At 40.2% G+C, this 13,397-nt stretch overlaps 1 protein-coding gene across 3 annotated transcripts in view; it reads right to left on the bottom strand.

Annotated features, from left to right (window-relative positions):
• Positions 1-10,456, bottom strand: part of LOC311514400 (uncharacterized protein) — a 30,007-nt gene extending 19,551 nt beyond the window's left edge. For 2 of the 3 annotated variants that reach the window (XM_084616960.1, XM_084616961.1), the window contains exons 1-3: positions 7,814-7,924; positions 6,748-6,915; positions 2,030-2,117 (exon numbers count right to left, since the gene is read on the bottom strand). In XM_084616960.1, coding sequence (XP_084473086.1) covers positions 2,030-2,117; positions 6,748-6,915; positions 7,814-7,819 — 262 coding nt within the window. In that variant the 5' untranslated portion in view covers positions 7,820-7,924. Of the gene's footprint in view, positions 1-2,029; positions 2,118-6,747; positions 6,916-7,813; positions 7,925-10,374 lie in introns of those variants that run through there. The other variant, XM_084616962.1, reaches the window with a different exon arrangement.
• Positions 10,457-13,397: the final 2,941 nt, after the last annotated feature.

The raw sequence follows: 13,397 nt of genomic DNA, 5'->3' as shown, positions 1-13,397 counted from the left end.
GAGTGGCACTGCAGCAGTGCCCAGTGCCGGATTGGACCCCAGAGTGCAAAAAGAAATGTGTTTTAAAAATATATTAACATGACAGTCATGAGGTCTGTCAGAAACCAAGAATAACGTCTTAATTTTTCACCTGGCCTCTGGACATCAGCCAGTCTTTACAAGCCCTTAGCTAATATAGCGGAGTACCATGATTTCCTAGAAGCAGTTTTGTAATGCAACATGACCTGTCAATTTGTTGACATTTTAAAAGCCTACAAAATGGAGACTGTTTCAAAGTGTAACATCTAAAAACAGAGGCTGATTTTTCTCCCTCTTCATGTGACTTCTCTTTTGTTAATGTTTTTATAGAAGTTTTCACCTGAGGTAAATATAAAGGTGCAGTAACTCTGATATAGGTGGCCAGAGAACTTGCTTACAGTACCAGAGATTTTGTGTTAGCCAGCATATGAACCTTAAGAAGATATGAGAATTTAATGGAAATGTTTAGTTTAATATTTTCATTTAACAGACAGAACAAGGAGAGATTAATTTTAAAATGCTCTCAGGAACCACGATTCATGACTTCAGAACAAACCCCAACAAGGAAGTAACAAGCTCTTATTTTCTACAGCTTGGTTGAATTTGTTTTTCAAAAATGCCCTAAAGCTCTTTGGATTATGCAGAGGAAAAGCTCAGGAACTCCAGGAAGAGCCTGGCAAATCTGAGCTGCACAGACCAGGGAAACAGTGCGGGAGGGAGGGCGTGGCAGAAGGGATATGGAGTACAGAAATGCCACCATTGTGTCCTTCAGATTCTACGCTGCTCCAGGGTTGAACAAGCCCTTGTGGTAAGTCAGAGCAGTGCCTGAACATCCTGTCCTGGGCTGTAGCATGGCCTAGAATCCCACAGCATCATGGAAGCCTGCCACCAGCACACCCCCTACACGAGGGTTTACAAGAGATGAGGAAAATGACACAGGGTTGTTTATGATTTTGTGCCCAAGCTCATACAGAAAGTTTGCAAAGGAGCCAGAAACTGAACATATGTCTCCAGTCCACATGTCCATCTTTCCTATTAACTTGTTCCATATCATTAATAATCTCTCTATTACCTAGGTTACAGGTACAGTGGGGATCCTCCCTTTTCCTTAGCATTATTGTGCCTAGTTTTAGACTCTATAGAGATTATCCTTCCCCACATTGTCCCTGGACCAAGAACTGTGCAGGGAGAGCCCCCTTCTACGGACACAAGGGCTCATAAAAACCTTATCTCCTCCCTCCAAAGTCCTCCAACCAACACTCCACCCAAAACGTGAGGGAGAAAGAAAGGGAAACACAGCAACAATAAATCATGGAACTACATGACACTTCCCAATCATCCCTTCGTTAACTCTGCTTATATGTCATAGCCCTTTCCTCCCAAATCCTTTGTCTGCTCTTTGGAACATGGATCATTTCTTAATCTGAATCACAAGGCCCTGATCTCAGTTGGGGACCTAGGTGCTACCATAATACAAATAATAATCCTAGTTTGTTCAGATCAACCTTAAATGTTCTTGTTTTTTTTTTAGTCTTGCTAAAACTCTTTAGTGATATTTTATACCCATATGTCATTTAGCAAATTCTACCTGAGCTCCTTGTTTTAAGCTACAGTGGAACCCAGAGTTATGAACATCTTGGGAATGGAGGTTGTTCGTACTTTGAACAATATGTTATGGTCCTTTCAAAGGTTTCCAACTGAACATTGACTTAATACAGCTTTAAAACTTTACTATGCAGAAGAAAAATGCTGCTTTCCGTTTATTTTTTAGTAGTTTACATTTAACACATTACTGTCCTGTATTTGCGCTTTTTTTTTGTTTGTTTTTGGTCTCAGATGCTGCCTGATTGTGTACTTCTGGGTTCAAATGAGGTGTGTGGTTAACTGGTCAGTTTGTAACTCTGAGGTTCTACTGTAGCTTCCAATTGCTGGGTGAAAGATGTGCTAATTTGTGAATGTGTCCGACAAAGAAAAGGAACAACAGACCCAGATAAATGACATTGCTTCATACCAATTTGCTGCTGTAGTACTAAAGGTGAGCTGTGGTCCAAGCTGAGGTGACTGGGAGTTGTCATCTTTTCCTTAAAACTCCTTGCCTCCTGATAATGAAATCCATTTGTTTAGCATTAATAGCATTTATTACCAAGGAAATGTTAACAGCTTTCTGGAGTTTTCTTCCCTTTATTACTTGCTTTAGTTTTCTCTTCATTCTTACTATTACACATACGTTTACTCTTCACTCCCTAGTTTTCTCCTTCATTCTTATGCTCCTTAGTAAATAAAAATGTGAAGCTGCCCTGAGTTTCAGGATTGCAGCGCATCTTCTGTTCTGACCATGCATCTGCAGCAGCTCAACAGTTCAAAACTATTTTTATCTCCTTTCCAGCCATTGCCATCTGTCTAGTGAAGAGCCCAGATTATCTGTTTCCGAAGCATTTCATTTCTGTGGCCCAGATTTGCTACAGCCCCTTTTAAAGGAACTCCTTGCTGGTGTTAGCTGCATGGCTGCACATTGTGATCCTGAGTACCACCAATTTATAACCGGTTTTTCGGTTGAAGTTGGTTATTTGTTCACATAAGCGAAACAGAGAGGCAAGGAAATGGGATGAAAAAAATGAATTAATTGTATGTTGGGGCGTTTAGAGTAGCTTTTGTTATTGCGGCTGCTTTAAATGTTACTTCACAATATACTGCAGCTAAAAGAATAATTTTGATTTTATTCAAGGACTGATCCTTATATCAACTTAACTGAATGTACTTCAAATAACATTTTTTTCACTTTGCCTGCTTGATGTTATGCACAGCATTACTGTTACTGAGTGCATTAAATTGTCATTAAAGGGGGTTATGTCAGTTGTTTTTCCAGGTATCACTCAATCAAAACCCTTTGTCAATGGGTAATATACACCAAGGACAAATTCTCAGTTTCAACAGCAGGTGGGCCAAAATAAACATGTCTCCTCAGCTCTGAAGGATGTATGTCTGTGATCACGTTAATGTATAATGGCATGTCTACTTTGAAACAGGGAAGGAGGAGGGGTATTAGAGAAGCAGGCATTGTGTGTGCCAATAAGTTGTGCACAGAGTGCCAATAAGTTGTGCAACAGAGTGTGCATTGATTGGGTGATGGCACAGTTACAAGTATACTGCAAGACAGGAGACCACAAACTGATGGCCTTCAATGGTCCAGAAAGTGCACTTTGGCCCTGATTTGCATCATAGTAGTCAATGGGAGTCTTCCCAGTGACTTCAATGGGAGTCGAAAGAATTTGCCCACTGGTATCCTTGCTAAAAGACCTTTATTTGTGAGGTGAAGCGGGTGTGTGCAATGTATCCTTCCCATGGAAACACAGCTCATGGTAAAAGACTGGTTTTCTCCATTTTGAATCTATTTATTGTTAACTTAGTTTTTTATAACATTTGTCTTTTTATTTTTTTCTTCTGAAGTTCTCTGGACTCTTTGGGTCCCTCTTTTCTGCTGTTACCCAGCAGCAGTTTCTGATTCAAATGCCTCCTTCAACTCACCACGTCATTTCACAAATATGAAACTGGAGATATTGAAGAATTCCTAATTTTGTAATTTCTCTTTTTTATGACAGAGTTGACCGTGACCAGTGGGCCACAACCTGCTGGCAGCCAGGCATCTGAACTCCAGGAGTAGACAACAACTTAACACTGTCCTCCAATCCAGGCCTTTCTTCACCCCCATCTAGATGCTGCTTTGCTCCTCAGCCCCCTCAACTGTCTGTTTTGAGCACAGACAGGGAAGAGGATAAGGAGAGAATTTTTTTAAAAATTTTTTTAGCTTATTAAGCATGATGGATGTAGGGTTTTTTAAAATGTCTTTGTGCTGGTGAGATCTCAGTGGGACACAACTCGGAAATGGTGTAATAAGTTGCTGACCACATCCAAAGGGCCCAACTAGACAATTAGAACATGACTTTGGACAATCAGTCTCCCCAGCCAGAGTGAGTGAGTAACGACTTGGGGGTTTAATGTTCAGTGTCTGTGGATCAACGTGAGGTGCAACTGGGATTTTCTGTCTGAATGCACCCCCTGGTAGTAGGTGCACACTGCTCATAGGTTATGGGGGATGCTGTAGTACTAGAGGTTTTTTGTTTAACCGAGGATTGAAAGCTTCTCTCTCTTTTCAAAGGACTTATGTGGGACATTCCATGCTCAAGTTGCATTCATTTGCAGTGACTGAACGAATCAGGTAACTGAAAGTTCAAAGGGTCTATTCTAGTAACTTTTGCATGCCAGTCTTTCATCTGCATGTGCAATTGTTAAACTTGTGTGTGCAATTATACACCCTGCTTGTTAGAAAAAAAAAATCATAATATTGAATCAAATTTGCCCACTGAACATGTAGCATCCAGTGGAAAGCTATCAAACTAAAGTATATGCAATGCAACAGTACCAAATCTAAAATTAACTGCCCTGCTATTGAGACAAAAATGGTTTTATTTTCAATTGTACAAATATATAACCCCTCCCATATACACATGGACACATCCTTGAGTTTTGCAACCCTCTGTTTACTTGTGACTATTCTGGGGGTAGCAAAGTGGAGAGAAAGGACTAGTAACAACAAATCTCCAATTATATTATTATTGTTTTTTGGGTATCTTCAAAAGAGGAACAAGGGAACAAATATCTGGAATCATCAGTAGTTTATAAAGATTTGTTCCCAACTCTTACAATTTCTAAGGTCATATTGGGTTCTCCCCAGACATAATATTAAATATAGTTGAACTGTACTGGTCACAAAAGACCGAGTCAAAGGATTATGTGGGTAACAAAGAATTGCATGTGCAATATCAATACGTTTATTTCATATCTTTCGCATGTTGAAAGGGATCCTGAGCACAGATAATTATCTGCATGTATTCAGAGGTTTCACTTCTATGCAATATTGGCAGGTGACTCTAATTTCCCAGACATTTAGCAGCAGAAGTGTAAAGTGCAGCAAGATCAGGACACTACATCAACTAGCGTTACTGGTATCAAACTAAAGAAATATGCCCTCTGTTCTACTTGTCTCTCTCATTTTTTAAAGTGCTGTTTATTTAAAAAAAATTATATATATCAATCATCCTATATTTTCTTCTTTGACAGGGTTACTGTGCTAGTAGGTGGAGGGAAAAGCAGTAGAGGTGATATATATTGATTTTTAGGAAGACAGCTGACACAGTACCACATGACTTTCTCATAGGCAAACTAGGGAAATTCAGTCTAGATTAAATTACTATAAGGATGGATGCACAACTAGTTCAAAGACCATACTCAAAGTTATCAATGGCTCACTCTCAAACTGGGAGGGTGAATGTAGTGGGGATCTCATAGGGGTCAGGCCTGGGTCCGGTCCTATTCAATATTTTCAAAATTGGAGAATGAAGTGGAAAGTATGCTTATAAAATTTGCTGATGACACCAACCATAGGAGGAATTGCAAGCACTCTGGAGGATAAGATTAGAATTCAAAATGACTTTGATAAATTAGAGAATTGGTATGAAATCAACTAGATGAAATTCAATGAAGTGCAATGTACTTCATTTAGGAAGGAAAAATCAAATGTACAACTGCAAAATGGAGAGAAACTGGCTAGATGGTAGTACTGCTGAAAAAGTTCTGGAGTAATAGTGGATCACAAACTGAATGAGAGTCCACAATGTGGTGCAGTTGCGAAAAAGGCTGATATCATTCTGAGGTGTAGTAACAGAACAGTCCTATGTAAGACACTGGAGGTAATTGTCCTGCCCTACTCAGCACTGGTGAGGCCTCTGTTGGAGTAGTGTGTGCAGTTCTAGGTGCCACACTTAAGGAAAGATGTTGACAAATAGGAGAGAGTTTAGCCCTGGTCTACACTGCGGGGGGTGGGAGGGGGAGATCAATCTAAGTTACGCAACTTCAGCTATGTGAATAACGTAGCTGAAGTCGACATACTTAGACCTACTCACTGAGGTGAGTCGACTGCTGGCACTCCCCCGTTGACTCTGCCTGCACCTCTCGCGGCAGTGGAGTACAGGAGTCGACGGGAGAGCGCTCAGGGGTCGATTTATCGCATCTAGACTAGATGTAATAAATCGACCCCCACTGGATCGATCGCTGCCTGCCAATCCAGCGGGTAGTATAGACATACCCTTAGAGGAGAGCAACAAAAATGAAAACAGTTTTAGAAAACATGATGAGTAAAGGTTTAAAAAAAAAAAAAGAGGGCATGTTTAGTCTTGAGAAAAGAAGACTGAGGGTGATCTGATAACAGTCTACAGATATGTTAAGGGCTGTTTGAAAAGGACTGTGATCAATTGTTCTCCATGTCTACTGAAGGTAGGAAAAGAAGTAATGATCTTAATCTGCAGCAAGGGAGATTTAGGTTAGACATTAGGGAAAACTTTCTAACTATAAGGGTAGTTAGCTCTGGAATAGGCTTCCAAGGGGGAATTGTGGAATCCCCATCACTGGAGGTTTATAAGAACAGGTTGGACAAACACCTGTCATCGGCGGTCTAGGTTTAGTTTCTCCTGCTTCAGCACAGGGAGCTGGACTTATTGACTTTTTGAGGTCCCTTCCCACCCTACATTTCTCCAATTCAGTGATTCTAAAACAAACCTTGCATGAACACATCATTCTCTTTTCAGGACTTCACAGCTATTTTTACCAGAATGAGGCATCACACACTTGAGATACAGAAAAGTCACAGTAAAAAATGAGTAAAATCCTCTTTACCTCCTTTTTGAAGCTTTCATTTTCTGCAGAAAGCAGGCCCCATTTCTCCAACTGCTGCTGGTTTTCAATCTGCACTTTCTTCATGAGCTGATTAATTTCCTCTGCTCTCTCAGCCAGGGATTGCAGCAGATGCACGGATATATCCTGAGATTCTTCTGTCTCTGTTGCCTAGTATTTAAAGTATAACAAAGGGTATTTTAGTTATTAACAGTCTGCTGTTGGCAGCAAAGTGAGAGCTCTAAAGCAGCTGAGACCACAGATACAATGAATGAGTTCACATATTAAATTATATATTAAAAATATACCATGTAGCTGAAATAGAAGAACCATTTACCATTAGACCCAGTTAAATATGGTATTTTAAATGTCAGGCAAACAATTTGTCAGGCAAATAGCTTGTTACCTCTATAATATATACATCATAATTTGTGGATGGTTATGTATTTGAATGAACACCTAAACCAGAAGTATAATTTTAGAACATTTATATCCTTATGATACGGCTTACATTTTCTTTTTCAGTCACCTATATCTGTATAGGGTAAACTTTTAAAGTTGAATAAACAGTTACACAAGCAGAGAGCCATTAAAATTAGATCTCATCAAAGACTAAATTATAAATATTGATAAAAGACTCAACAGATAGAAGTGGGATCTTGGAGCAACACAGTGCATTCAAGATGAGAAAAGGAACTGGTCAAATGAAATTTCTGCAGTCGTTTAAGCTTTGTTGAGCCAAAAATGTCCCTGAAGGTAATGACTGTTAAGCAGATCAAATTATAAATGTATTTTTCTGGCAGATAATCAGTATTCAGGGTATGTAAATACTATATGCTGCAAAAACATCTTCTAGGCATCAGCATATAATCACACAAACATCATACCACGTCAGACTCTCAGTAGCAAGTGGAATGATTTATCTGGTTTTTACACACACAAGGCTTATTTTAGACAAGCTGCCATCAAGAAGGTCCCTTTCTTTAATTGTTTTGTGCACAAAGGCTGTATTTCAGGTTTTTTGTTTTAAATCCCTGTCCAAACTTAACAGCTGTTTCTTTCATTTTACCTTCATTGTCTTTAGTTAGTCACTCTGTGCTCATGCATCCCAAATTCAGCATCCCCAAAGCTCCTTGTGCGAGGGCATTGCCTTCCATTTACATCCATGTCACCCTTTGTGTTAGGCTTTAAACAATACAGAGCACAAGAGATGAGGCTCCAGCCAGCAAGACTGCTGGAGCAGCTGCAGTTGTGGCCTGCCATTCAAAATGTCAGTCAATATCAGGGGGATCAGAGGGTCTGAACACTTGCTTCGTGCAAAATCTGATCAGCTCAGAACATCACTTCAGTGCACAGAGAAGGGGCAGGACTCATTAAACTGTGAAAGCCACTTTTAATTTTGACCAGCTCCAACATTTATAATTCTAACTTGTGTACTATCCAGCTATTTAAAAGGACACTGTGCAGGGTAATTGTCAGCCTACAGCATAGGAGAATTTCTGCCCACATTGTTTGGGATGATAGGAAATCCAGCCTATTGTGAAAGGTTCAGTATTGTCTGAAACAGCAACATTTGGTGCTTGGCAAATTTACTCTATTAATATACAGTATGTCTCTGGGTTGTATGTGCTCTCCACTGGTTTTCTTTTGAGTTAATTGTACACAGGTAATTACAATACCTGCCATCACTTTCAATTAGGGCTGTTGATTAATGCAGTTAACTCACACGATTAACTTAAAAAAATTAATCACGATTAAAAAAATTATTGAGATTAATCACAGTTTTAATCACATTCTTTAACAATAGAATACCAATTGAAATGTATTAAATATTTTTGGATGTTTTTCTAAATTTTCAAATATATGGATTTCAATTACAACACAGAATATACAATGTACACTGCTCACTTTATCGTTTTTATTACAAATATTTGCATTGTAAAAGTGATAAACAAAAGAAACAGTATTTTTCAATTCACCTCATACAAGTACTGTAATGCAGTCTCTTTATTGTGAAAGTGCAAATTATAAATGTAGATTTTTTTTGTTACATAACTGCACTCAAAAACAAAACAATTCAAAACTTTAGAGCCTACAAGTCCACTCAGTTCTACTTCTTGTTCAGCCACTCACTAAGACAAACAAGTTTCTTTATATTTACAGGAAATAATGCTGCCCTCTTCTTACTTACAATGTCACCACAAAGTGAGAACAGGAGTTCGCACGAGACTTTTGTAGACCGCATTGCTAGGTATTTATGTGCCAGATATGCTAAACATTCATATGCTCCTTCATGCTTTGGCCACCATTCCAGAGGACATGCTTCCATATTAATGATGCTTGTTTAAAATAAATAAATAAAGTGTTAATTAAATTTGTGACTGAACTCCTTGGGGGAGAATTGTATGTCTCCTGCTCTGTTTTACCCTCATTCTGCCATATATTTCATGTTATAGCAGTCTTGGATGATGAATCAGCACATGTTGCTCATTTTAAGAACACTTTTGCTGCAGATTTGACAAAACGCAAAGAAGGTACCAATGTGAGATTTCTAAAGATAGCTACAGTACTCGACCCAAGATTTAAGAATCTGAAGTGCCTTCCAAAATCTGAGAGGGATGAGGTGGGGAGCATGACTTTTCAGAAGTCTTAAAAGTGCAACACTCCGATGCGGAAGCTACAGAACCCGAACTACCAAAAAAGAAAATCAACCTTCGGCTGGTGGCATCTGACTCAGATGATGAAAATGAACATGCGTTGATCCACACTGCTTTGGATTGTTATCGAGCAGAGCCCATCGTTAACGTGGAGGCATATCCTCTGGAATGGTGGTTGAAGCATGAAGGGACATATGAATCTTTAGCGCATCTGGCACGTAAATAATCACGATGCATTTTTTTAATCACTTGACAGCCTTACTCTCAATAAATCTTTAACTTGAAATTTAGGGGCCTGATTCTCACGTACACTGAGGCTTGAAGTAGCCTTGAATGTAAATAAAGCACATCTGAAGACCCCTTTGCACTGCCAGACGAATGTAAAGGAATCTTAGTGTAAATGAGAAAATCAGGCCCCGCATTTCTTTTCCACTGTTGCCTCTTTTTGTTTAGTAAACTATCTTTTTCCTGCCAGAGTGAAGCTGAAGGTAACTCTTTTTGTTCCTTTTTTCATGTACTAATAACTATAACGAAGCTGGTTGTCAATGGTATTGTACCCCTTGATAACAGTATTGTTTTAAAATCTACCAGTTACCACATGCTAACGTAAGCATTGCTAAAAATAGTCAAGTAAAAAATAGATTGACGTTGCTTTGTTTTGGTACGATCAGCGTCGGTTTAATTTTCTCCCTGAGCCCAACTTTGCACAGGCGGTGGATGATGAGGCAGGCAGTAGGACTTGGCAGATTAGAAGCCCTGATTCCTACTTTGATCTCCGAACAAGAAGACATGCTGCAGTGCTTCTTAACCCCAAGTGCAGCCCTGAACTGCTTTTATAAAGCAGCTCCTCCTTCCTTATGCCCATCAACAGCCACACAATAAACCCACTCCACATATAGCCCTAAACAAGAGTATCTGCAATTTTTACCCCATGAAGCATCTATTAACTCCAAAGAAAATTCCGCAGCCTTACCTGACCCCAGCAATACGATTAGTAGCTACTATAAAGCTGCTTTCCCCTCTCCTGTTCCCCCTCATTCTAAGTGTGTTGAGCATTGCTCCCACATCTGTCCTTGTGCCTCTCCTATCCTTGGCTTTCCCCGCACACTCCCAACCTCCATCCTCCTTCACTTCTGGTGTGGGAGACAGCAGGGCTCTTTGTAAAGGCCCATTCTCTCTTTCGAGCCCTCCTGCTGTGTGCTTTAGAAATGGAGATGAACAGAAGCTGTTTTTTCCCTTCCCTTTTCTTTTTAATGAGTGGATTTTCTCAACTTAAGAGGATATATGTATGCATTTAAATAAAAAAAACCCAGAAATAAGAAAAAAACAAACACCCATTTTAGCTAGTTAGGCAGAGGCAGCAGGGGGAGGTGATAGCAAGATTTATATATGGTTCCATTACTTTAAAATGTTTATGTGAATTTAGGGCTGACAAATGGCAGTGCTGGAGTCTCAGGTTCTTTGTCTATTCCCGTGAGAGGGAACAGCACAGAATGCAACTATCCCCGTGAATTTGGTCCAGGCTGTTTGGGTGAGATCACCTTTCACCTTACCACTAGGTACAAGAGGTTAGTTCAATTCTTGGCCTCTTAGCTGTGACAGTCAACCAATGCCAGTTGTTATTGGCTTCTTGAGCTCCCCTGTGCACAAGGAGCGGGGACCACAGAGGCCACGGAATAGTCACGTGAAAAAACATTCAATCATTGGGTGGGGTTTTCAAGTGTCAAAGGAGTTAGGGGCCCAACTCCCACTGAAACTCAATAGGAGCTCTTCACTTAACTCCTTGAGATGATTTTGGAAATTCCACCCACTAGCAACGTGATCTGAATTTTAACAATAAAGCATTATATTCCACTTCTAGTCCCCCAAACCATGAAAACCCTACTTTGTTTTCTATGTTCCTGTATTCAGTAGAAAACACACTGCTTCTCAGCACTCTCACATACATAGATGCTTTTTACCTTATGAGTGTCAGACACTCTGTCTGCAGCTGATAATGTGCCACTGCCATATGCGCTCTTTGATAATGCTGCAATCACCTTAATCCCGTGGATAAAGCCAGGACTTTCCTGACTCATTTCGGCAAAGGATCCATTACAGGAGCATTGCGATGCTGCTGTTTCTGTCTCCGACAACATCAGCATTTCACGTGAATCAAGCAAATTCTGCGGATTAACCAAGCTGAGTGCTTGTCCATCTGGCATCCCATCTTCTGGAAGCCCCTCTGACCTTGAGCAGGGTGCAAGCGAACAAGGTGCAGTATCTGGAGAATGTTCTAAGTAGGCAGCTTCACCCTGACTTGCTGGTCCAGTGTGTATCTGGGGGTAAATGTCTCTGGAAGCCATGCTGTGAGTAGCACCTGGACTATTATTATTATTATTATTACTAATCAGCTGAACAGATATTTTTAAAGCAACTTCATCACCTATTTATATCATCCACAATGTCCTGAGTAGTATCTGGTGTTGGTTTATGTCTTCCATATGTGCTGCCTTGAGCTATGCTTGAGGAATGTGCCAAAGCACACTCTGGCTAGATCTCAATGGCTTTCTTTCAAGTGGGTCAAAAGGCTCAGAAGAAGCAAGAGACCATACACTGTCAGCTGACCCTCCTAATCTATATCTGGAATATTTTAAGGATTCGTCCTCATTCTCCTTACTGAGGAAAGTCTGCGAACTCCAGCTAGTTATCTGCCCCAGTGGCTCCCTCAGTCTTGGCTCCCTGGTTCCAGCAGCCATGCCAGATTGCTCTTTTTCCTTCAGAGCAGTATCATTTTCCTGGGCATCTCTGCTCCAGTCTGGAGAAGTCATCATGTTGTCATCCTGAAGCTGAGCTCCTTCAGCATTCCTTGAGGTTGCATCCAATGCTGCGCTGGGCATTATGTTATTCATACTTGTTTAATTCCACGAGGTTTATTATGAACTTGCAGTATCAAAGTGACCAATCAGCAACAACACTCTGCTCAGAATCCTGACAAAAACAAATATAATTTTGTTAAAGTGCTGGAATGTGCCATGGTGCATCTCAGCCATGTCATATTTTCAATATACAAGTATAATACAAATGTGAGGAAAAGCAATGGATGTAGCAGCTAGAGAAAGTGACAGGGAGTCAGAATACTTAGATTTGGTTCCTGCTTTTCCCACTGACCTCTTATTTGACCTTCAGCAAGTCTCACAAGACTTCTGTTCTCCAGTTCATTTATGTGTTAAATGGCTGTAGTCTATAGATATGGGAAATTCCCCATCATTGTATGAGAGAAGACAACTCAGATGCCATTGGTGAGTTTAGCCCTTGACTTGTCTTGAGGTGAAAATCAAGATTTACCAATCCAAAGTGAAGCAAAATTGGTGTTTACTTTGAGGCATGACAAATCTTGAGACTCATCGAAAAGAATAAATGCACGTTACGTGCCTTTGAAACATTTTCCTTTGAAATCAACACAGATGTAGGGCTGCATTCTGTGAAGTGTTGAGCTTCTTGGAGATGCTGAGATGCGGGAGGAGGGTGATCATTCTCTTTCAGAATCAGGTCCTCGTAGTCTTATCACACAACTCTTTTCAGCAGCCATGAGCCAGGATATGAACATATTTACTTCCCTCACAGATAATGTGTTATAGGTATTTTTATGGCCCTCATCGCTATGGTATCTGAACATTTTACAACATTAACAAATATATCCACACAACATTCTTGAGAGGGAGGGAAGGATTATCATTTTACAGAGCGGGAACTGAGGCATGGAAAGATTAAGTAGCTTGAAAAGGATGTATGTGGCAGGCTTGAGAACCAAATCCAGGTGGTTAATCATAAATATTAAGGACCAATCCCCAACTAAATCATCCCAGCCAGGGCTTTGTCAAGCCTGACCTTAAAAACTTCAAAGGAAGGAGATTCCACCACCTCCCTAGGTAAAGCATTCCAGTGCTTCACCACCCTCCTAGTGAAATTTTTTTTTCCTAATAGCCAACCTAAACCTCCCCCACTGCAACTTGA

This window comes from Lepidochelys olivacea (genome assembly GCF_965140295.1).
Source record: "Lepidochelys olivacea isolate rLepOli2 genome assembly, chromosome: 1".
In the NCBI taxonomy this organism is placed as follows: domain Eukaryota; kingdom Metazoa; phylum Chordata; order Testudines; family Cheloniidae; genus Lepidochelys; species Lepidochelys olivacea.
The sequence above is the reverse complement of the archived record's forward strand: the minus strand, read 5'-3'. Positions and strand labels throughout refer to the sequence as shown.